Source organism: Bos javanicus, chromosome 8 (genome assembly GCF_032452875.1).
Source record: "Bos javanicus breed banteng chromosome 8, ARS-OSU_banteng_1.0, whole genome shotgun sequence".
Taxonomy (NCBI): domain Eukaryota; kingdom Metazoa; phylum Chordata; class Mammalia; order Artiodactyla; family Bovidae; genus Bos; species Bos javanicus.
Genome location: NC_083875.1, coordinates 23,377,617 through 23,404,406, shown reverse-complemented (window position 1 = coordinate 23,404,406; position 26,790 = coordinate 23,377,617). Strand labels below are relative to the sequence as shown.

The following is a 26,790-nucleotide window of genomic DNA, read 5'->3' as shown; positions in this document are numbered from 1 at the left end:
TGACACCAATCTTGTCCAATAAGTCACTAAGTGAATATAAAAAGTTTAAATGAAAAATTACACTCAAGGAAAGAAGGCTATTTCTCCTGATCTAGCATGTTGAGTCTCACTGACTTGCTTTCTCAGAGGAGACAGAGTCAGAGGAACAGAGATGCCGGGTGGAATCAACTGCCTGAACAAATGGCTGTAACTCACTAGATTCTGTGACATAAGCTTCCAACAAGAGACAACACCAGCACTGAATCTCCTTCCTCCAGCTCAGAAACTCTGAGCAGAACAAGTGTTGAACAGTTTAAGTAAAAGAGTTGAATAATAAAAACTATACTTGGTAAAGTAGATATTATTTAACTACTAAAAGCAAAATGACTGCAGTTGGAAATTCCTTCACCAACTTACACAAACACACTTTTGCTCTCAGCATCTGAGCACTGCTGATGTTTTGGACACCTGGGGAAAAGGGTCAGGACAAGAGGAGATCACCATGGAGAACTAGGATCCTTCACAGAAACACTCCAGGGGAGAGGATGGGGTTCAGGAAGAGAATTTATTTTCCCAACAAATAAACAAGCCCTCCACAGAAGGAGATTTTGAGGCCACAGGATATTGTAAGCCTGTCCTCAGGGAGGGAGTACAGCAGGTGAGGAAGGGACTCTGTCACTCAGAGGAGAGGGGGTGTCTCCATGTGATCTCTCCCTTCTGAGTGAGGTGCTGCTGGGAAAATACAATTATCCTGGATTTAGAGTCTCCTCACCAGTGTTCCCTGAGAAGAACCAGGATTCTGGTGGGGGTATTGGCCCAGTCTGTGGAAGATGACAGGTCTCCAGCAAGAAAATGGTGGAAAGAAAGGGTGATGTCTGTAATGGCCCTGAGCTTGTGGCTCCCTAAAACACAGCCACATGGACCTGCAGGAACGTGTTCTAGAAGGAAGAGAAACGTGGGATAAGCTCATGGACTGATAATAATCAGCCTCTTCTCTAAATCAAACTCTAACGAAAACCCATCTTGTTTCAAAGAGCTCAACTGCCACAGTGATCTGGTAAATCCCTAAATAAATACGAAAACCATAGGGCTGAGGGAGCCTGGCTTCCTAGGTAAAGTGAGAGGGGAAAATGGAGCCTAAGATGAGGGCTACAAATGTGTTCCTGGACAAGAGGAGAGGAACATTTATGCATGAGAGACAGGGAGCAATATGTGTGTAATTACAAATGTACTTCAATTCTAACATAAGACAAAGACCTTCTCATTTGATGATAAATATCCATTTGGATAAGCATGTCTGAAGTTACTGGGAAAAAGTAAAATTAATAGTTTAAATTGATGACAATTTCTTTGACCATATTCAGAATACATAACAGAAAACCAAAATAGAAAGTAAAAGTGTATAGAAACGATTAGAAAATGAAAATTACTGTGTTCCCTATTTAATGGCCCTGCTTAGAAAGCATGGCATCAGAGAACCTACCTCAAGGTTCCACCAGACACCATCTCAGCCAGCCCAGCAGCAGCCTCATCTTCCCCATGGCCTTCATGCTCTCTCTACTGATGGCCCTGGTGCTCGTCAGCTACAGCCTGGGAGGATCCCTGGGCTGTGACCTGTCTCAGAACCACATGCTGGTTGGCAGGCAGAATCTCAGGCTCCTGGGCCAAATGAGGAGACTCTCCCCTCGCTTCTGTCTGCAGGACAGAAAAAACTTTGCTTTCCCCCAGGAGGTGGTGGAGGGCAGCCAGCTCCAGGAGGCTCAGGCCTTCTCTGTGCTCCACGAGATGCTCCAGCAGACCTTCAACCTTTTCAACACAGAGCACTCCTCTGCTGCCTGGGACACCACCCTCCTGGAGCAGCTCCACACTGGACTCCATCAGCAGCTGGATGACCTGGATGCCTGCCTGGGGCAGGTGACGGGAGAGGAAGACTCTGTTCTGGGAAGGATGGGCCCCACACTGGCCATGAAGAGGTACTTCCACGGAATCCATGTCTACTTGAGAGAGAAGGAATACAGTGACTGTGCCTGGGAAATCGTCAGACTGGAAATCATGAGATCTTTGTCTTCATCAACCAACTTGCAAGAAAGGTTAAGAATGATGGATGGAGACCAGAATTAACCTTGACATGACTCACTGACTAAGATGCCACAGCATCCTTGCACACTCAAGTGTAGTCATTTCAGAAGACTCTGATTTCTGCTTTAGCCATGAAAGTTGTTGAATTAGTTAGTCCAATGCATAGAAGTACAGTATTAGTAAGGAAGTAGATATAAAAGTACCCAGCTGCAAGGGTATCAGTCTATAAGCAATGACTGCTTTGATGTTATTTATTTATATTTTATTTATTTAATGTGTTATTTTATCTCAATATTTTATATTTTCATATAAAAGATGTGTATGCTTACATTGTATTAAAATTTAGAAAATATATTCCCCTTTCTCTTTGATTAAAATTGTAATTTGTTTTATTTATTAAATACTTATCAAGGTAAACTTCTTGAGGTTTTTTACTTTGAAAATCTAAATCCTTATTTTGTCTATATTTACCTACCACAAAACAGTAATGTTCATTTTATACTGTGGAACAGTTCTATCACTTTCTAGCAAATGTCTGTCAAAAGGTGGAATTCTTCAAGCTTTCTGGTGGCGCAGTTTCTAGGACTGTGAGTTTTCCCTCCAGGGAGCCTTAGTTGAGGAACTAAGATCCTATAAGCTGTGGAGGGTGCCAAAAAGAAAAAAAGGTAGAAAGGAAATTATGAATTATAGAAAATTGTTAGTCTTGATGTCTAGGCATAAGTAATTTATACCCACTCATTAAAGAATGGTTGATAGACATATCTGAGGGAAGCAGTCACCTCCTGCTGGAAAGTTGATGCCATATGTTGTTGACTGGCTGCTCCTGACTCCTATTATTCTGCCTTCCACCTTCTCCTCAGTACTGCCTTACTGAGCAATTCACTCCCTTACACAGTAACTTCACTGCCTCCAACACAGGAACTCTGTTCTGTGCTGCTTTCTAGCTGCATGGTGTATTAAAGGTATTTTCTCTTCCACTTCAGTGCTGGTTTCATAGTGCTTTCAGTGTGAGAACTTTCCTTTGCCATATACTGAAAAGAATTCCAATTTCTGGGTGTCATATCTCTAAAAAGCACTCCTATGAGTTCATATAAAACTCTTTGAGAAAGATGAATTTGTAGAAAATGATTTGATGTAAAAAAGACGAATAATAGGGAAACAATACAGATCTCATATCAATGCAGAAAGTCAAACACATGCAGAGGCAGGAAGGAAAGAGCAGGCGCTGTGAAATGGACTTCTGCCCTCCAATCCTACGCCGTCCCAGGTTGGATCCTAGTTCTCTTTTCAGTAAAGTCCCTTGTCCATACTTGCTGGCAAGATCACCTCCAGGAGCCTCTGCATTGCTACTGAAAGACCAAAACCCAACAAAGAGTTCTGAAACCAGTTGTTACCCTTCTCATACTAAAGACGGGAGAAACATTATTAATGAATGAAGTGTGATTTTCTGAAACCCCCAGGGGACTCACACCACGGGGCACCTTCCAGGATTGCTGCAGCTAGTGCCCTTGCCCCCACGGCAAGCCCCTGCTGACCCACCTCCACAGGAGACTCCACCTTTAGCAGGTAGGTCTGGTTCAGTCTCCTGTGGGCTCACTGCTGCTCAGTTCCCCTGGGTCTTTGTGCTCACAAGATTTTGTTTGTCCCCTTTGAGAATGGAGTCTCTTTGCCACACAGTCCTGTGGAAGACTTGTAATCAAATATCGCTGGCCTTTAGAGTCAGATATCCCGGGGATTCCCAGGCCCTTTGCTGGATTCGCAGACCTGGAAGCCTGACATGAGTCTTAGATCCTTCACAACAGTGAGAGAACGTTTTTGGTTGTATTGTTTTCCAGTTTGTTGGTTTCCCAATGCGCAGGTATGGAGTTTATTTTTATTATGTTTGAGTACCTCCTACCATCTCATTATAATTTGTTTTTTGTCTCTGGACATGGGGTATCTTTTCTGGGTGGGCTCCAGAGTCCTCCTGTGGATGGTTTTTAACAGCTCCTTGAGAATTCAGTGCTCTTGCAGGAGATGAGTGCATGTCCTCGTACTCTGTCATCTTGAACCAGAAGCTAAGCCAGAATTGTCATTTTCTGCACTTTTCTCAATTTTGTTTTCATGGAAGAAACTTTTCCCTTCTATCCTGGGCATCAGACAATGTCACAGCTTCAATACTTCTTTTGTATTATTACACTGGAAATGAAATATACTCATGGTAAAGTCTCAATCCAAAAGGAGATATTCATCTATATGAGTCAACTCAGCTTGAAATAAAAACCTGAAGTTCAATCTAACTCTCTTCTTTAGTAAAATAGAACTCAGAGGTGTGACTACATAGTCTATTTTGACAGTTTAAATTGCACCAAAATAAATCTAGCCACAACTCTCTGCATTTCCTTTTTAAGGTCCAATAGATAAGGTTTGAATTCTTCCACAATGATTTACAGGCCCATAGTTCTCATTTTCTGATGGTCTACAGATAACAGTGGCATAATACTGAACATGGGTTAATTCACAGTTTCTTTATTCTGTCACCAAAGTGTGCTGACCGCACACACATGTGACAATGTGCTTGATGATGTGCATTCCAGAACAGTCAGGCACGAATGGTGACTGCCCTCCTGGGAGCAGGGAAGAGGACATCGAGTCAGGAAGAGGAGGAAGGAGGCAGCAAGTGCTCAGAGCAGCTGAGGGCCAGTACTCAGAGCTGATGAAGAGGAGGGCCTGGGAGCAGCAGGAAGCACTATTCTCACACAATCTGGGGCTCCTGAGTGTTGCTGTTCCAGACTTTCAGTTCCTCTTCTAAAAGATGAAGATGACTTTTAGCAGCCACAGAGGACATTCTTTACTTCAAATAATACAAAGTTTGCAAATTAGGCTGAGAATGTAAAACTTAATGAATGATAACAGTCTTTCATATCAATATAACCAATTCAGTTCAGTTTAGTTCAGTCGCTCTGTCATGTCCGATCCTTTGTGACGCCATGAACCCCAGCACGGCAGGCCTCCCTGTCCATCACCGACTCCCAGAGTCCACACAAACCCATGTCCATTGTGTCAGTGATGCCATCCAACCATCTCATCCTGGTCATCCCCTTCTCCTCCTGCCCTCAATTTTTGCCAGTATGAGGGTCTTTTCCAATGAGTTAGCTCTCCACATCAGGAGGCCAAAGTATTGGAGTTTCAGCTTCAACATCAGTCCTTCCAAAGAACACCCAGGACTGATCTCCTTTAGGACGGACTGGTTGGATCTCCTTGTAGTCCAAGGGACTCTCAAGAGTCTTCTCTAACACCACAGTTCAAGAGCATCAATTTTTCTGTGCTCAGCTTTCTTTATAGTCCAAATCTCACACCCATACATGACTACTGGAAAAACCGTAGCCTTGACTAGGCAGACCTTTGTTGGTAAAGTAATGTCTCTGCTTTTTAATATGCTGTCTAGGTTGGTCAAAAATTTCTTTCCAAGGAGCAAGTGTCTTTTAATTTCATGGCTGCAATCACCATCTGCAGTGATTTTGGAGCCCAGAAAAATAAAGTCAGACACTGTTTCCCATTCTATTTGACACGAAGGGATGGGAACTGATGCCATGACTTAGTTTTCTGAATGTTGAGCTTTAAGCCAACTTTTTCACTCTCCTCTTTCACTTTCATCAAGAGGCTCTTTAGTTCTTCTTCACTTTCTGCCATAAGGGTGGTGTTATCTGCATATCTGAGGTTATTGATTTTTCTCCCCGCAATCTTGATTCTAGCTTGTGCTTCCTCCAGCCCAGCGTTTCTCATGATGTACTTTGCATATAACCAATAGTAACCTCTTCAGTCCACCCTCAGTCCAACCAAAAGAAGTTTCACCTGCAAGTCTCTTAACACTGTGAAGAGTCTGCATGTTGAGGCCCAAGTATTAATTCTAGGAGAGGGACTGCCTGCACAACTCTGAAGGAGCCCAGGAGCCCACTCTCTTTTGATCAGTACCTGGTACATTATGGAGAGAAATCCTACAGTACTTTTAGTTCTTTGCATAGAAACAGATTCTAAGAAAGTTGTCTAATAAAACACACTTGCTCTGCTAATAAAAGAGATAACAAGCAGTCCCTTTCCTCAACCTCAGTAAGTTTTAGACCACCTCTGATGCTACTTTTTAAGCTACGGATTATGTTATACTTCAAAATCATACTGAGAGAAAAAGAAATCAGATTTGTGATTAGGAAATTTTTTTAAAGGAAATTTTTGTTCTAAAGGAACAAAATGACAGGTTTTTGTTTTTTTTTTTAAAGATGTGGAGAGGAGGAAAATGGATAAAATGCTGTGTTTTGAGACCCACCAAATCCAAAGTCTAGGAGAGGGGGTTGTCCAAAGAACTGTGAAGGAACAGATCCCAAGAGTCCACGCTTACAGCAGTCCGGGAACATTATGAAAAGAAATCTTACAGCACTTGAATCTTTTTGCTTGGGACCAGCATCTTGAAAAATTGTCTTATAAAATAACAGCTTCTCTGTGAAGAGTATAAATGAGGTAAACAGTCCCTAACATCATCCTCAGTTAGTCTCAGACCACCTCTGGTGATATTATTTTAAGACAGAGATTTTTTTAATGGTTACGAGACCAGGAAATCAGTTATAAAATGTGGCAGAGGAGAGGATGACAAGAAATGGGACATCCCTACACTTTCCCTGCCACCAGAGAAGATGGCAACAGTACTTCTAAAGCTATTTCTTGGGTTAGTATTTGGCGTGAAGTAAGAAAGGACTTCTCTTGAGTATGAAATGTTAAAAGGCACCAAGTCTAAGCCATCAAGATAAATAACACTGTAACTCAATATTAAAAAATGAAAATACCAAAATACATGCGCTGAACAAAACATCAAAATTCTCAAGAAAGACAGGAAATGCCCTTTTATTTTCAAGACCATATGTGTCTTACAAAGAAAGGCTTCACATTGCCAATGAAATCTGGGCAATTTTCATTTCACCTATAAAATTCTTCCCAAAGAAAATGAAAAGATCAGATGTGGTAAATGCCCTCAACGCTCTGTACAGGACACTGCCTCTTCTTCCTCTGGTTCCTCTCTCCCTCTCTCTCTTCCATCTTCTTCCTTTCTTTTTGACTGCACAGCACTGCATGTGGGGACCTTAATTCCCAGACCAGGCATCAAATTCACACCTCCTGCACTGAAAGTGCAGTCTTACTCATTGGACCAGGGACATCTGCACTAATCCTTTTTTCTACACTACACGCAAGGTGGGGTGCTGGCAGTGGTGTTTCAGAAACTCAGGATAAATAAAAATTATTTAACTGTCACAGTCACAAGAAATTGTCAAACAAATATAGATGTCAGCTTGAATATATTAATGAGTGGGCTTCCATTAAAGCCAGTAAAGTAAAATCATATTAAATTCTTGTTTCAGGAGGGCGGTCCTAAGATAGCGGAGGAATAGGACGGGGAGACCACTTTCTCCCCAACAAATTCATCAAAAGAACATTTAAACACTGAGTAAAATCCACAAAACAACTTCTGAATGCTGGCAGAGGACATCAGGCACCCAGAAAAGCAGCCTATTGTCTTTGAAAGGAGGTAGGAAAAATAGAAAAGACAAAAAAAGAGACAAAAGAGGTAGGGACAGAGCTCTGTCCTGGGAAGGGAGTCTTAAAAAGACAGAAGTTTCCAAACACCAGGAAACACTCCCACTGCCGAGTCTGTGGTGAGCCTTGGAAGCACAGAGGGCAACATAATAGGGAAGAAAATAAGTAAATAATTAAAACCCACAGATTAGGAGCCCAACGGTAACTCCCCCAGTGGAGAATCAGCACAGACACTTGCACCCGCCACTAGCAAGCGGGGGCTGGGCAGGGAGGCGCGGGCCGCATTGCTTAGAGTAAGGATCCGGCCTGAATGCCCCCATGGGTAATCAGAGCAAACTAATTTGGGCTAGCAAACCAGACTATGGGATAGCTACCACGCAAAAAGCCCTAAGATACCACCAGGCCCGCACACAGAACAAAGGGCGGAACAGAACTAGCCAGCTGCAGACCATCCCCCTCCAGTGACAGGCAGCCATAGCCAGAAGTGGGCAATCGTAGCCCCAGAGAGACATCTACCAAACTGCAAGCAGGCTTCTTTGCTAACTAAGACTTCTTGGGGTTCTGGACAGTCATCCGCCTGAGAAGGTGAGCCAGTTGTACACCCAGAAAACCGAGTGGCAGGGACGGGAGAGGCATGTCGCAGCGACCGTGCTTGCCAAACACCACGCTTGGAGCTAGGAAGGGCACAAAACGCAGGCCCAACGGAGTCTGCGCCTCTGAGGACTACCCGAGTGCCTGAACCTGAGTGGCTTAGACCTGGGAGGTGCATGCAGCCCAGGGCCAGCCTCAGACGGTTCCCGGTGGAGCAACCTAGAGCCTGAGCTGTGTGGGCAGGGAGGGTGCAAGCGCCATGAGCAGGCGCAGGCCCAGTGTGGCTGAGACACTGCAAGCACACGCCAGTGTTATTTGTTTGCAGCGTCCCTCCTTTCCCACAACGCAACTGAACAAATGAGCCTAAAAAAGTATCCACCACCAACCGCCCGCTTGTGTCAGGGCGGAAATCAGACACTGAAGAGACCAGCAAACAGAAGCTAAAACCGAGGGAACCACCTTGAAAGTGACAGGTGTCATAAATTAAAACCCTGTAGTTAGTACCGACTACATAGGAAAGGGCCTATAGATCTTGAGAAATATAAGCCAGACCAAGAAACTATCTGAAAATGAACTGACCCCACACTGCCCACAACACCACCAGAGAAAGTCCTAGATGTATTCTTACTATTTTTATGATCATTCTTATCTTTTTTATTTTCCATTTTTTTCTTTCTTTTTTTTAACTTAAAAAAAAAATTAAGTCCTTTATTACTCCTTTAATTTTCATTTTTATAATCTATTACTTTTCAAAAAAAAGGACTATTTTTTAAAGCAAACTTCATATATATGTATATTTTAATAACTTTTGTGACTTTGATTTTCTTCTTCTTCTTCTTTTCTTTAATATTGTATTTTTGAAAATCCAACCTCTACTCTAGAATTTTAATCTTTGCTTGTTGGTATTTGTTATCAATTTTGTACCTTTAAGAACCCAATCTTCAGTACTCATTTTTACTTGGGAGCGAGATTACTGGCTTGACTGCTCTCTCCCCCTTTGGACTCTCCTTTTACTCCACTAGGTCGCCTCTGTCTCCTCCCTCCCCCTTCTCTCCTCTACCCAACTCTCTGAATCTCTGTGTGTTCCAGACGGTGGAGGACACTTAGGGAACTGATTACTGGCTGGATCTGTCTCTCTCCTTTTCATTCCCTCCTTTTATCCTCCTGGCCACCTCTGTCTCCTTCCTCCATCTTCTCTTCTCTGTATAACTCCATGAACATCTCTGAGTGGTCCAGACTGTGGAGTGCACATAAGGAAGTGATTACTGGCTAGCTTGCTCTCTCCTCTTTTGATTCCACCTCATCTCATTCGGGTCACCTCTAACTCCCTCCTCCCTCTTCTCTTCTCTATGTAACTCTGTGAATCTCTCTGGGTATCCCTCATGGTGGAGAAACTTTTCATCTTTAACCTAGATGTTTTATCAACGGTGCTGTATAGAAAAATTCTTGAGACTACTGTAAAAATAAGACTGAAAACAAGAAACAGGAGGCTTAAGTCCAAATCCTGAGAACATCATAGAACACCTGACTCCAGGGAACATTAAGCGATAGGAACTCATCAGATGCCTCCATACCTACACTGAAACCAACCACCACCCAAGGGCCAACAAGTTCCAGAGCAAGACATACCATGCAAATTCTCCAGCAACACAGGAACACAGCCCTGAGCTTCAATATACAGGCTGCCCAAAGTTACTCCAAAACGATTGACATCTCATAACTCATTACTAGACACTTCATTGCACTCCAGAGAGAAGAAATCCAGCTCCACCCACCAGAACACGGACACAAGCTTCCCTAACCAAGAAACCTTGACAAGCCACTGATACAACCCCACCCACAGTGAGGAAACTCCATAATAAAGAGAACTTCACAAACTGTCAGAATACAGAAAGGACACCCCAAACTCAGCAATATAAACAAGATGAAGAGACAGAGGAATACCCAGCAGGTAAAGGAACAGGATAAATGCCCACCAAACCAAACAAAAGAGGAAGAGATAGGGAGTCCACCTGATAAAGAATTCCAAATAATGACAGTGAAAATGATCCAAAATCTTGAAATAAAAATGGAATCACAGATAAATAGCCTGAAGGCAAGGACTGAGAAAATGCAAGAAAGGTTTAACAAGGACCTAGAAGAAATAAAAAAGAGTCAATATATAATGAATAATGCAATAAATAAGATCAAAAACACTCTGGAGGCAACAAATAGTAGTATAACAGAGGCAGAAGATAGGATTAGTGAAATAGAAGATAGAATGGTAGAAATAAATGAATCAGAAAGGAAAAAAGAAAAATGAATTATAAGAAATGAGGACAAGCTCAGAGACCTCCAGGACAATATTAAACACCACAGCATTCGAATCATAGGAGTCCCAGAAGAAGAAGACAAAAAGAAAGACCATGAGAAAATACTTGAGGAGATAATAGTTGAAAACTTCCCTAAAATGGGGAAGGAAATAATCACCCAAGCCCAAGAAACCCAGAGAGTCCCAAACAGGATAAACCCAAGGCAAAACACCCCAAGACACATATTAATCAAATTAACAAAGATCAAACACAAAGAACAAATATTAAAAGCAGCAAGGGAAAAACAACAAATAACACACAAGGGGATTCCAATAAGGATAACAGCTGATCTTTCAATAGAAACTCTTCAGGCCAGGAGGAAATGGCAAGACATACTTAAAGTGATGAAAGAAAATAACCTACAGCCCAGATTACTGTACCCAGCAAGGATCTCATTCAAATATGAAGGAGAAATTAAAAGCTTTACATACAAGCAAAAGCCGAGAGAATTCAGCAGCACCAAACCAGCTCTCCAACAAATACTAAAGGATATTCTCTAGACAGGAGACACAAAAACAGTGTATAAACTCGAACCCAAAACAATAAAGTAAATGGCAACGGGATCATACTTATCAGTAATTACCTTAAACATAAATGGGTTGAATGACCCAACCAAAAGACAAAGACTGGCTGAATGAATACAAAAACAAGACCCCTATATATGTTGTCTACAAGAGACCCACCTCAAAACAGGGGACACATACAGACTGAAAGTGAAGGGCTGGAAAAAGATATTCCATGCAAATAGAGATCAAAAGAAAGCAGGAGTAGCAATACTCATATCAGATAAAATAGACTTTAAAACAAAGGCTGTAAAAAGAGACAAAGAAGGACACTACATAATGATGAAAGGATCAATCCAAGAAGAAGATATAACAATTATAAATATATATGCACCCAACATTGGAGCACCACAATATGTAAGACAAATGCTAACAAGTATGAAAGGGGAAATTAACAATAACACAATAATAGTGGGAGACTTTAATACCCCACTCACACCTATGGATAGATCAACTAAACAGAAAATTAACAAAGAAACACAAACTTTAAATGATACAATAGACCAGTTAGACCTAATTGATATCTATAGGACATTTCACCCCAAAACAATGAATTTCAACTTTTTCTCAAGCACACACGGAACCTTCTCCAGGATAGATCACATCCTGGACCATAAATCTAGCTTGGTAAATTCAGAAAAATTGAAATCATTCCAAGTATCTTTTCTGACCACAACGTAGTTAGATTAGATCTCAATTACAGGAGAAAAACTGTTAAAAATTCCAACATCTGGAGGCTGAACAACATGCTGCTGAATAACCAACAAATCACAGAAGAAATCAAAAAAGAAATAAAAATATGCATAGAAATGAATGAAAATGAAAACACAACAACCCAAAACCTATGGGACACTGTAAAAGCAGCGCTAAGGGGAAAGTTCATAGCAATACAGGCATACCTCAAGAAACAAGAAAAAAGTCAAATAAATAACCTAGCTCTACACCTAAAGCAACTAGAAAAGGAAGAAATGAAGAACCCCAGGGTTAGTAGAAGGAAAGAAATCTTAAAAAATAGGGCAGAAATAAATGCAAAGAAACAAAGGAGACCATAGCAAAAATCAACAAAACCAAAAGCTGGTTCTTTGAAAGGATAAATAAAATTGACAAACCATTAGCCAGACTCATCAAGAAACAAAGGGAGAAAAATCAAATCAATAAAATTAGAAATGAAAATGGAGAGATCACAACAGACAACACACAAATACAAAGGATCATAAGAGACTACTATCAGCAATTATATGCCAATAAAATGGACAACGTGGAAGAAATGGACAAATTCTTAGAAAAGTACAACTTTCCAAAACTGGACCAGGAAGAAATAGAGAATTGTAACAGACCCATCACAAGCACGGAAATTGAAACTGTAATCAAAAATCTTCCAGCAAACAAAAGCCCAGGTCCAGACGGCTTCAGAGCTGAATTCTACCAAAACTTTACAGAAGAGCTAACACCTATCCTACTCAAACTCTTCCAGAAAATTGCAGAGGAAGGTAAACTTCCAAACTCATTCTATGAGGCCACCATCACCCTAATACCAAAACCTGACAAAGATGCCACAAAAAAAAAAACTACAGGCCAATATCACTGATGAACGTAGATGCAAAAATCCTTAACAAAATTCTAGCAATCAGAATCCAACAACACATTAAAAAGATCATACACCATGACCAAGTGGGCTTTATCTCAGGGATGCAAGGATTCTTCAATATCCACAAATCAATCAATGTAATACACCACATTAACAAATTGAAAAATAAAAGCCATATGATTATCTCAATAGATGCAGAGAAAGCTTTTGACAAAATTCAACATCCATTTATGCTAAAAACTCTCCAGAAAGCAGGAATAGAAGGAACATACCTCAACATAATAAAAGCTATATATGACAAACCCACAGCAAACATTATCCTCAATGGTGAAAAATTGAAAGCATTTCCTCTAAAGTCAGGAACAAGACAAGGGTACCCACTCTCACCACTACTATTCAACATAGTTTTGGAAGTTTTGGCCACAGCAATCAGAGCAGAAAAAGAAATAAAAGGAATCCAAATTGGAAAAGAAGAAGTAAAACTCTCACTATTTGCAGATGACATGGTCCTCTACATAGAAAACCCTAAAGACTCCACCAGAAAATTACTAGAGCTAATCAATGAATACAGTAAAGTTGCAGGATATAAAATCAACACACAGAAATCCCTTGCATTCCTTACACGAATAATGAGAAAATAGAAAGAGAAATTAAGGAAACGATTCCATTCACCATTGCAACAAAAAGAATAAAATACTTAGGAATATATCTACCTAAAGAAACTAAAGACCTATATATAGAAAACTATAAAACACTGGTGAAAGAAATCAAAGAGGACACTAATAGATGGAGAAATATACCATGTTCATGGATCAGAAGAATCAATATAGTGAAAATGAGTATACTACCCAAAGCAATCTATAGATTCAATGCAATCCCTATCAAGCTACCAACGGTATTTTTCACAGAGCTAGAACAAATAACTTCCCAATTTGTTTGGAAATACAAAAAACCTTGAATAGCCAAAGCTATCTTGAGAAAGAAGAATGGAACTGGAGGAATTAACCTGCCTGACTTCAGGCTCTACTACAAAGCCACAGTCATCAAGACAGTATGATACTGGCAGAAAGACAGAAATATAGCTAAATGGAACAAAATAGAAAGCCCAGAGATAAACCCACGCACCTATGGACACCTTATCTTTGACAAAGGAGGCAAGAATATACAATGCAGAAAAGACAATCTCTTTAACAAGTGGTGCTGGGAAAACTGGTCAACCACTTGTAAAAGAATGAAACTAGAACACTTTCTAACACCATACACAAAAATAAACTCACAATGGATTAAAGATCTAAACATCAGATCAGAAACTATAAAACTCTTAGAGGACAGCATAGGCAAAACACTTTCCGACATGAATCACAGCAGGATCCTCTACGATCCACCTCCCAGAATATTGGAAATAAAAGCAAAAATAAACAAATGGGATCTAATTAAAATTAAAAGCTTCTGCACAACAAAAGAAACTATAAGCAAGGTGAAAAGACAGTCTTCAGAATGGGATAAAATAATAGCAAATGAAGCAGCTGACAGACTACTAATCTCAAAAATATACAAGCAACTCCTGCAGCTCAATTCTAGAAACATAAACAACCCAATCAAAAAATGGGCCAAAGAACTAAATAGACATTTTTCCAAAGAAGACATACAGATGGCTAACAAACACATGTAAAGACGCTCAACATCACTCATTATCAGAGAAATGCAAATCAAAACCACTATGAGGTACCATTTCACACCAGTCAGAATGGCTGTGACCCAAAAGTCTACAAGCAATAAATGCTGGAGAGGATGTGGAGAAAAGGGAACCCTCTTACACTGTTGGTGGGAATGCAAACTAGTACAGCCACTATGGAGAACAGTGTGGAGATTCTTTAAAAAACTGGAAATAGAACTGCCATATGACCCAGCAATCCCACTGCTGGGCATACACACTGAGGAAACCAGAAGGGAAAGAGACACGTGTAGCCCAATGTTCATCACAGCACTGTTTATAATAGCCAGGACATGGAAGCAACCTAGATGTCCATCAGCAGATGAATGGGTAACAAAGCTGTGGTACATATACACAACGGAGTATTACTCAGCCATTAAAAAGAATACATTTGAATAATTTCTAATGAGGTGGATGAAACTGGAGCCAATTATACAGAGTGAAGTAAGCCAGAAAGAAAAACACCAATACCGTATACTAACACATATATATGGAATTTAGAAAGATGGAATGATAACCCTGTATGTGAGACAACAAAAGAGACACAGATGTATAGAACAGTCTTTTGGACTCTGTGGGAGAGGGTGGGGGGGATGATTTGGGAGAATGGCATTGAAACATGCATAATATAATATAAGAAACGAATCACCAGTCCAGGTTCAATGTAGGATACAGGAAGCTTGGGGCTGGTGCACTGGGATGACCCAGAGGGATGGTATGGGGAGGGACGTGGGAGGAGGGTTCAGGATTGGGAACACGTGTATACCCGTGGTGGATTCATGTTGATGTATGGCAAAACCAATACAGTATTGTAAAATAAAAAAAATAAATTAATTAAAAAAATAAATAAATAAATGAATTCTTGTTTCAGTATAAATAAACCATAGCTTAAAAAGAATTTAATAAAATACTAATAAATATTAAATCATTTTAATACTCATATTTTAATATATTATCTAACATTTAAATATTTTCATAAAATGAATACTCACATATTTTAATATATATTTAATATTTCAAAAAATATTTCAAAAATAAAAATTTTAAAATATTTAATGAGACAAATGTAATTAAATATAAATTGAAATGCATAAAAATACAGTGCTGTAAGTTTTTGAATATTCCTACTTTTTAGCTGTTCAATACTTACTCCCCTACTTCAAGGCCAATTCCTTGAAAGATACCCTGAAAGTCCCAGAGCATCTCCAAAGGCGCATAGCACCCCAGACCTTGGGTGGGGACCGCGCTCTGATTCACCCACAGGGCATCCCCAACACCGTCCAGTCATCCAATCACAATCTCTTTTCTTAAATAAATAATTTTATAACATAATCTAAAAGATTTTTTACGTGTTTTGAGTGTATTTGCTATTTTCAACCTATGAAATTTATTTTTTTATGGAAAAGTTTTTAAGAGAGTATGTTGTTAAAGGTATTTGTCAGTTAACCTAATGCTTAGCTTCTTCTTCTTTAACATGTAAACAGCAAAGTCTCAGGAATTTGAATCTACTGGACACTTTTCTTTCTGTCTTCGAAGAGCACAACGCAGGCCTTGATCAGGTGAATCTTCTAGTTTGCCCTCCTCCAAAGAGTGAGTTGAGAACATTGGTGCCATTGTTTTGAGATTTTTTCCATCATCAACCTGTGACTCCAAATTTGTCGGTCACACTTGAGTCTATTCTCCTTGAAGGCAAAGAGAAAAGTCTAGTGGATCACATGGGATGCTTCCAAGGAGCAGGACCAGATGGGGTAATAGCACTTCTCACATCACACGGCCTGGACTTATCCTCATGGGAGTCTTATGGCAAGGAAGTTGGGAAATAATTGGATGATTAAGAGAGGAGAAGACAAGTTCAGTGCACAAGACCATTTTTTCATTTTTGCACTATTTTTCCTAATGAAGCTCTGGGTGGGTGTGCAAGGGGAAATCCAATGTTCTTGTGGCACACACTCTGACAAACTCTTATATCACAGTTTCAGCTTGGGGAAGATGACAGAGCTGTCACTCAGAGTTCACAGCATCATAGACTATTTGAAGGAAGCATTCAGGTTGAGTCCCAAAGGCATAGGCCAATGAGGAAAACATCTACAAGTGTAGACAAAATGTTTCCTTATTACCTGAGGGAGACAAGGAAAGAATGATCAGGCAGCTCCTTGCAAGTACTTGAGAATCACTGAACTAAAAGTGGACAGTGGATCTTCCACTCACCATACCTTCCAAATGTTGAAAATGCAAACTTGAAGAAAATATTTCTGCAAATGATCTTTAAAAATTCTCTCACACGTTATTTCATCATATCCTCCCTTGTAGAACTGTGAAGAATATTTAAATTAGTGTGTTATCACATCATATCTATTAACAGATGTTGGTATTATTGTTTCTCCTATCATTACCATCCTTGTGAATTGATGTTACATGAATATGATTGACCTCAAGAAATGTTTCAGCCCAGACGAAATGTCTAGGAACAGGGTTGAAGAAGTTGATTTCTCCTTTCAGGTATTTTACAGACTCCTGGAGGTATTCTTAGGATAAAACAGGACATGTTATATCTTATTGTTCAAGCTTCTTCAACAAAAGAGCATAGACTGGGTCGTTTGCAAAGACCAGAAATGTATTTCTGCAAGTTAGTTCTCGAGTCTGGATATCTGAGAACTGGAAGTCAGCATGGTCCAGTTGTGGAGAGAGCATGCTTCAGGTCTCACACTGCAGAGTTCTCCTTGTATCATCACAGGGCAGGAGAGGGAGTAGTTTATATCCACCTCTTTTATAAGGGCATTATTTCCTTTTGTGAGGTCTCCATCCCCACACCCTAAACATATCCCAAAAGGTCTGTCACATGAAAACATTAGTTTGGGGTTTAGTACTTCAAGATATGAGAAACTAAATCATCCTTATATCATCATGATTAAAGACTTTTTTGATACTGAAGATTATTATATTGTTTTGGAACTGTAAGTAGCAAACTTTTTTGTTTCCTTATAAACAAATGCTTATAAACCACCAAAGGGTCTAATGCTGGCCTGCATTTCTCATCCTGGGGACCCTCAGCGTATGTATGTGGGGAGTGGCCCATAAAACGAGCACACGGGGTTACTATAAATTCTAAAAATCACTCTAGTGTTTCCAAAGGCAGATGGATCTGAGGCCTGGGTTTGAAGCCCACTTTGCTGGTGACTAGCTGTCTACCCTGGAGAAGGCAACGGCAACCCACTCCAGTACTCTTTCCCGGAAAATCCCATGGATGGAGGAGCCTGGTGGGCTGCAGTCCATGGGGTCACGAAGAGTCGGACACGACTGAGCGACTTCACTTCACTTTCAACCATTCAGAAGGAAATGGCAACCCACTCCATCATTCTTGCCTGGAGAATCCCAGGGACGAGGCAGCCTGGTGGGCTGCCGTCTATGGAGTCACATAGAGTCAGACACGACTGAAGTGACTTAGCAGCAACCACTCAGAAAAGATCTTGACGACCAAGATAATCATGATGGTGTGATCATTCACCTAGAGCCAGACATACTGGAATGTGAAGTCAAATGGGCCTTAGAAAGCATCACTACGAACAAAGCTAGTGGAGGTGATGGAATTCCAGTGGAGCAATTTCAAATCCTGAAAGATGATGCTGTGAGTGCTGCACTCAATATGCCAGCAAATTTGGAAAACTCAGCAGTGGCCACAGGACTGGAAAAGGTCAGTTTTCATTCCAATCCCAAAGAAAGGCAATGCCAAAGAATGCTCAAACTACCGCACTATTGCACTCATCTCACATGCTAGTAAAGTAATGCTCAAAATTCTCCAAGACAGGCTTCAACAATACATGAACTGGGAACTTCCAGACGTTCAAGATGGTTATAGAAAATGCAGAGGAACCAGAGATCAAATTGCCAACATCCGCTGGATCATGGAAAAGGCAAGAGAGTTCCAGAAAAACATCTATTTCTGCTTTATTGACTATGCCAAAGCCTTTGACTGTGTGGATCATAATAAACTGTGGAAAATTCTGAAAGAGATGGGAATACCAGACCACCTGACCTGCCTCTTGAGAAACCTATATGCAGGACAGGAAGCAACAGTTAGAACTGGATATGAAACAACAGACTGGTTACAAATAGGAAAAGGAATAGGTCAAGGCTGTGTACTGTCACCCTACTTATTTAACTTCTATGCAGAGTACATCATGAGACACGCTGGGCTGGAAGAAGCACAAGCTGGAATCAAGATTGCTGGGAGAAATATCAATAATCTCAGATATGCAGATGACACCACTGTTATGGCAGAAAGTGAAGAGGAACTAAAAAGTCTCTTGATGAAAGTGAAAGAGGAGAGTGAAAAAGTTGGCTTAAAGCTCAACATTCAGAAAACTAAGATCATGGCATCTGGTCCCATCACTTTATGCGAAATAGATGGGGAAACAGTGGAAACAGTGTCAGAATTTATTTTGGGGGGACTCCAAAATCACTGCAGATGGTGATTGCAGCCATGAAATCAAAAGACACTTACTCTGTGGAAGGAAAGTTATGACAAAACTAGATAGTGTATTAAAAAGCAGAGACATTACTTTGCCAACAAATGTCCGTCTAGTCAAGGCTTTGGTTTTTCCAGTGGTCATGTATGGATGTGAGAGTTGGACTGTGAAGAAGGCTGAGAGCTGAAGAATTGATGCTTTTGAACTGTGGTCTTGGAGAAGACTCTTGAGAGTCCCTTGGACTTCAAGGAGATCCAACTAGTCCATTCTGAAGGAGATCAGTCCCGCGTGTTCTTTGGAAGGAATGATGCTAAAGCTGAAACTCTAGTACTTTGGCCATCTCATGTGAAGAGTTGACTCATTGGAAAAGACTCTGATGCTGGGAGGGATTAGGGGCAGGAGCAGAAGGGGACGACAGAGGATGAGATGCTTGGATGGCATCACTGACTTGATGGACATGAGTTGAGTAAACTCCAGGAGTTTTGATGGACAGGGCAGCCTGGCATGCTGCGATTCACAGGATCGCAAAGAATCGGACATCACTGAGTGACTGAACTGAACTGAACTGACTGAACCATTCAGACATAAATGGCTTTAAAGTCTACATGCTTGTAAGAATATAGTCATGCTGAGCCAAAAAAAAAAAGAGCAGGTTAGCAAGCAATAAAAGGAAATCAGGGATTCATATCCAAACTCTAGATTTTCAACCTGTCATAAGGCTTTAATTATTACCTGTCAAATACTGGAAGTCATACTGAAATGGAACTCAACAGCCAATGCAGTGGAATAAAATGGAGCATGAAAATGATCATTCATCATTCCTTGCAAGGATTCTCTGAAGTATCTGGGTCAATTGCCATGTCGGTAAAGATCCACCAAGAGTATTGTGGTAAACTGCCTGGTTGCTGTGAGCTATGAGCATCAGGGAGAATTTGAGTTCAGATACATGGCTCTGTATATGACACCCGGCATGTTCTTTTCTGTCATGCTGCTGCTAAGTCGCTTCAGTCATGTCCGACTCACTTTCTGTTATGACGTCATTTGAATTCAGTCCCTCAGTCATGTCCAACTCTTTGTGACCCCATGCACTGCAGCATTCCAGCTTTCCTGCCCATCACCAACTCCCAGAGCTTGTTCAAACTCATGTCCATCGAGTCAGTGATGACATCCAATCATCTCATCCTCTGTCATCCCCTTCTATTCCTGCCTTCAATCATTCCAGCATCAGGGTCTTTACTAATAAGTCAGTTCTTCACATCAGGTGGCCAAAGTATTGGAGTTTTAGCTTCAGCATCAGTCCTTCCAATGAATATTCAGGACTAGTTTTCTTTAGGATGGACTGGTTGGATCTCCTTGTAGTCCAAAGGACTCTCAAGGGTCTTCTTCAACACCACAGTTCAAAAGCATCAATTCTTCGGTGCTCAGATTTCTTTATAGTCCAACACTCACTTACATACCTGACTACTGGAAAAACTATGGCTTTGACTTTGGCGGTAAAGTAATGTCTCTGCTTTTTAATATGCTGTCTAGGTTTGTCATAACTTTTCTTCCAAGGAACAAGTGTCTTTTAATTTCATGGCTGCAGTCACCATCTGTGATTTTGGGGCCCAAGAAAATAAAGTCTGTCTCTCTTTTCATTGTTTTCCCATGTATTTTCCATGAAGTGATGGGACTAGATGCCATGATCTTCATTTTCTGAATGTTTTAGGTTTTAAACCAGCTTTTTTACTCTCCTCTTTCACTTTCATCTCTAGAGAAAGTGTTCCTTTAGTTCCTCTTTGCTTTCTGCCATAAGAGTGGTGTCATCTGCATGTCTGAGGTTATTGATATTTCTCCCAGCAATCTTGATTCCAGCTTGTGCTTCATCCAGCCCAGCATTTCACATGATGTACTCTGGATATAAGTGAAATAAGCAGACTAGCAGTATACAGTCTTGATGTACTCTTTTCCCAGTTTGGAACCAGTCTTTTGTTCCATGTCCGGTGCTAATTGTTCCTTCTTGACCTGCATACAGATTTCTCAGGAGGCAGGTAAGGTGGCCTGGTAGTCCTTTCTCTTGAAGAGTTTTTCACAGTTTGTTGTGATCTACACATTCAAAGGCTTTAGTGTCGTCAATGCAGTAGAAGTAGATGTTTTCTGGAATCATGACCTAGTTGAGCACAATATGGGTGAGGCATCCTCCTGAGTTTAATATAGTGCTGGGCAAAGGCTGCAAAGTGTGTTGCACTTAGTACTTGAATCCCCAGACCACATGTGCCTTCAAGGAAGGAGACTCCTAGTGGTTTTAGCAACAAACTCATTATGACTGGTACCAGCAGGAATAGAGTGGAAATACCAGACGCTGTCTATTATAATTCCAGGAAATAGGGCCCAGATGAAGAAAAATAGCTGGGTCATTTGTAAATGCCTTCCAGTAGTAGGAGGAAATCTGAGAAACTGCTTTAGCTACAATTACTTGTTGAGGACTTATCTGATGGTACAGTGAATAAGAATCTTTCCTCAGGAGAGACAGATTCGATCCCTGGTCCAGGAAGTGTCCACCTGCCACGCAACAACTAAGACAGTGCTCCCCTGTTACTGAGACCCTGCTCTAGAGCCCACACGCTGCAACTCCTGAAGCCTGCATGCTAGAGCCTGAGGAGGACCACACAGCAAGTAAAGCGGGTACTGCGAGGAAGAGCGATCCCCACTTGCCACAACTGACGAAAGTCCAGGCAAGCAGTGAAGACCCGGTGCATCCAGAAGTGAATAAGTAAATAAATAACCAGAAAACAACTTGTTGAGCAATTACACTGGGCCTGGTACAGAGGATACCACAGAGAAGAAGACAGAGTTCAGTCACTACAGAGCTGATTTGCCAAAGATGGTCACATATCTCTTATTTGAAGTTTGGAACATAAGGGGACAAGACAACATAAAATCCACTGCAAAATCAAAAGGATTCCAGAGCAGAGCCAAAAGTTAAATCTTCCCATGGAATAATCAATATTTATCCCATTCTGAATTAATTACAAAGATGGTTTCCTTTTATTTTAAAAGAATAGACTTGGATTGGAAGTTGGAAGTCATTTGGAAAATATGAAATTTAATGCAAATGAACAGAGAGAGAGATTCACATGGATGGTGATTCCTAAATCATGTTTTCTCACTGGGGATGATATGCTGCCACACATGCAGACATTAGTTTTCTGAAACATGAACAAAGCTTGTCATTACAATGATTTATTATTACACTTCAAAACCCAATCTGATACAACAAAATTGGACTCCTTAGTATTTATTTCTCACTTTGGCATTTCTTGTGTGTCATATGTAAGAGGAGCATTGAGATTGAGTTTATGGAATATAAACAAATTGTATACAACGTCAGTGGTGCAACCTAAGGCGACTTGATGGTTCACTGGAGGACTTTCTCTCCTTCCTTTGCTTCATCTCAAAGTCATCTTGTGAGAGGTGGCCTTTCTATACTTATGAGCAACCATTGGATGTCTTGGGCATGTTGCTTATGTTTGAACCTCAGTGTTATTTGGGCTCCAGAAATTAAATAAAAATGGAAAATTGTATTTGTAAATAAAATACAAAAAAAAATTTTTTATGTAATTCTACTATAGCTATTCAACATATCCAAGTGTTGAAAAGAAAAAAAATGTTGATAATATCCAGATGAATATCTAGCATTAATTAAAATGAAAAATTACTTTCTGATATGAAGAGAATTCAATGTTAAATACCTAAAATAAAATTAAAGAACTATTTTAAGTTATTCAATGATTTGAGCAGCTTTGAATGACTTTCAAGAGTGTCTATACCTTGGTATGATTATAAAGTATTTATGTAAGTTCTATTTGAATATGTAATTTGATACATTCCTACTTATATAACTAAACATATGACATTAAAACTCACTCAGAATACTTAGTTTATAAAGTTAAAGTATAATTCAGTAGCTTTCTTAGTTTTGTTCTGGTAGATATACTTTTTGGTTTCATTTGTGTGCTGGGTCAGTCTATAGTACTTTATTTTTGGTGGACTGTTCTGATTTTGCTTATGGATGTATACATATGCGTGTGTATTTGTTCACACTTTTTATTGGTAGAGGCCTCTGGATCCACACTAGGCTTTTTGCAGTCTGCCTAGCTATCCTTTTGTTTTTTTTTCTCCTGTTTTCTTTATTCTTCTGTTTTTTTTTTCTCTTTTCTCTTTTTTATAATTTTAACTTTTGATTTTTTAAACATATTATATTATTTCTATACTTATTCCTTTGTGTGCCTTTCCTACTGCTCTTTTCCCCTTGCAGTTAATTTTTAATGTATATAAATCTTATTCACCTGCCTCTATTTAACTTTGCATATCTATTCTTTCTTTCATGTCCTCTTTCCTTTTCTCTCAACATATTTCTTAGTTTTGTTTTTATTGCTTTATTCCCTACTTGGCACCTTGCTTTAGCTTTGTTTTCCAGTCTGTGCTTTAGTTACTTTTGTGATTAATTGGTAAATATAATTTTTTATTTCCTTTTTTTCACCAGGTCAGTCTAATGTACTTTATTTTTGTTGGACAGTTTTGACATTGCTCATGGGTGTATGTGCATATGTGTATATTCCATTATTTTAATTATTATTTACCTGATTTTGTAACTGCTATTTGTCTGGGATTCATCTTTGGTTTCTCGTTTTGGATATTCATTTTAATCTCACTTAATGCCATAACAAACCACTTGTGGAATCTTTATTCCTGACCACAAATCAAGCCCTGAGCCTTTGGAGTGGGAGCACTCACTCCAAGACCCTAGACTACCAGAGAACTAACCCTAGTGGGTATCAAATAGTGAGAACTCAGACAAAGGAAAGCACTGGAATACAAGACCCAGCATCACCCAATCACCAGTAGCAATCTGTGCAGGACACCTCATCTAAACAACAAACAAAGCAAAAATACAAACCCAATCATCAGCAGACATGATTACCACCTCACTCAGCCTTGCCACTTAGAGGAAAAACAAACAAAAACTGAGCACAAATTTCACCCTATAAGAAACTTACACAAACCATTGGACCAAACTTAGGAGAGCAGAAACCAAAAGGAAGAAAGAATTCAACCTTGAAACCTGAGAAAACGAGACCTCAGACAAAATAAGTTAAAAAAAAATCGTCATGAAAAGGTGGAGAAATACTACACAAATGAAAGAACAAACTAGAAACACAGAAGTCCAAACAAATGAAGAGGAAATAGGCAAAATACCTGAAAAAGAATTCGGAATAATGATAGTAAAGATGATCAAAAATCTTAAAAGCGAAATGGAGAGAAAACAAGAATCCATTAACAAAGACCTAGAAGAATTAAAGAATAAGCATACAGAGACAAACAACACAATTACCAAAATTAAAAGTACTCTGCTGCTGCTGCTGCTGCTGTTGCTGCTGCTGCTGCTGCTAAGTCACTGCAGTTGTGTCCGACTCTGTGACCCCATAGCAGACTATTTGAAGCAGAAGAACGAATCAGTGAGCTGGAAGATAAAATGGTGGAAATAACTTCTGAAGAGCAGAATAAAGTTAAAAGAATCAAAAGAAATGAAGATGGTCTCAGAGACCTCTGGGACCATATTAAATGCACCAACATTTGAATTATAAGGGGTCCCAGAAAAACATAAAGAAAGAAAGGGTATGAGAAAAATTTTGAAGAGATTAAAGTTGAAAATTTCCCCAACATGGAAAAGGAAATAGTCAATCAAATCCAAGAAGCACGATTCCCATACAGGATAATCCCAAGGAGAAACACGCCAAGACACATACCAATCAAACTAACAAAGACTAAACACAAATAAAGAATATTAAAAGCAGCAAGGGAGAAGGGAAAGTAACATACAAGGGAAACCCCATATGCTTAACAGCTGATCTTTCAGCAGAAACTCTGCAGGCCAGAAGGGAATGGCAGGATATATTTAAAGGACTGAAAGGGAAAAATCTACAACCAAGACTACTGTCACTGGCAAGGATCTCATTCAAAATTGATGGAGAAATAAAAAGCTTTTCAGACAAGCAAAAGATAAGAGAAGTCAGTACCACCAAACTAGCTTTACAGCAAATGTTAAATGGACTTATATAGTCAAGAAATACAACAGAAGGAAAAGGATCTATAAAATCAACCCCCAACAATTAAGAAAATGGCAATAGGAACATATATATCAATAATTACTTTGAATGTAAATGGATTAAGTGCTCCAACCAAAAGATACAGACTGGCTGAATGGATACAAAAACAATACCCATATATATATTGTCTACAAGAGACCCACTTCAGACCTCAACACACACATAGACTGAAAGTGAGAGGATGCAAAAATATATCCCATGTGCCGGGAGCCGGCGAGAGACATTCCGCTCGTGACAAAGGTCATGAGGAAGGAGGCTCGGCATATGCAAAGGCGGGATCAAGCCTCGGGAGTCTCCCCGGATATTCTTGAGCATCTTCCCCCAAAAAACCAGAGTCTGCCTACTTTATTGCTTTGTGCTCTCACCTCTGACTTTACTGGGGGCTGTCCTCCACCACCATCTCGCTCTCTCTGTCAAAGACTTAACTTACAGCTCCAATTAATAAAGTTCCTGGGCAATTAGGAGTGTTTAAATCCAAACCCCTCAGATGGCTCTCTAACTCGCCTGACAAGTTTACCCGGACTCCTGCAGCTATGCATCCGATTGTTTACAGTCTCCCAGAGGCACGGGAAGCTTAAGATATTCAAATAGTTTAGAGCCTCTCAGAGAGATAGAAACTGTCAGAATAAACTAGTAAAGGATTTCATTGATGAGCCAATGCTTGTTGCCAAGTTTTCACATCCCCTGAATTGTATCCTTGAATGTGTATTAATTAATATAGTTGGTATGTAGAAAAAGTAAGTAGTGGCCTTGGTGTTAGTAACTTTAGACCCTTAAGGTAATAAATTCTTTCCTTTGTTGTAAACCCATTACACATCCGCCCTATAGGAATGCAATTTTATCTTTGGAAGATGGCGCCAAACCTTAAAATAATTACTCTTAGAGAAAATAAGTCTTTGTTGATAAGTCCTTGTCAAGAGTCATAAAATGTTAATAGGCCTTCTGGCCAGAAGATGATGTAAATCACCTAAACCATTTGTATACGATAAATTTGCAGGAAAGAAACCCTGGTTTTTGATAAGGATCAAAAACTGCTGACTTTGCATCCCCTATTATCCTCTATGTGTAACTTAGGGTATATAAGCCCCTGTTGAAAATAAATCTACGGGCCTTGCTCACCAACGCTTGGTCTCCCCATGTCATTCTTCCCTTTAACTTCCAGCTGAGTCTCCATCTGGAGCGCGGAACCCACCATGCTTACTAATTATGCCTGGGCTTCTAAGATCCGACCGGGGAGGCCTCAGTGTCTCCTCTCCTTCAGGAGAACAGAAGGACACCTGCGGCCTACGTAAGTGGTGCAAACTTCTTGTCTTGAAGTTTTATTGGTCTCCCGCGTAAACCAAGCTACTCAGCCTCTTTTCTCCACTGAATTTTCCTACTGAGCTATCCTCATTCTATTACTCTTTATATCTTTGATAAATATGTAAATAGTCGCCGACTCCGTTTCCCCTTCAAATACCCTGGATCAGCCGGGGCTGGACCTCGGCACCCATGCACATGGGAAGCAAAAGAAAGCTGGAGTAGCAATCCTCGTATCAGACAAAACTGACCTTAAAATAAAGATTACAAGAGATAAGGAAGGACACTACATAACGATCAATGGATCAATCCAAGAGGAAGACATAACAATTGTAAATATCTATGCACCCAACATAGGGGCACCTCAATACATAAGACAAACACTAACAGACATAAAAGAGAAATTGACAGGAAAACAATAACAGTAGGGGACTTTAATACCCCACTCA

General features: G+C 40.1%; 1 protein-coding gene across 1 annotated transcript; it reads left to right on the top strand.

The window, feature by feature from the left end:
* The first annotated feature begins 1,518 nt into the window (after positions 1-1,518).
* On the top strand, positions 1,519-2,100 carry LOC133253384 (interferon omega-1-like). Its single transcript, XM_061427029.1, has one exon. The coding sequence runs from the start codon at positions 1,519-1,521 to the stop codon at positions 2,098-2,100; it is 582 nt and encodes a 193-aa protein (XP_061283013.1).
* The last annotated feature ends 24,690 nt before the right edge of the window (positions 2,101-26,790 follow it).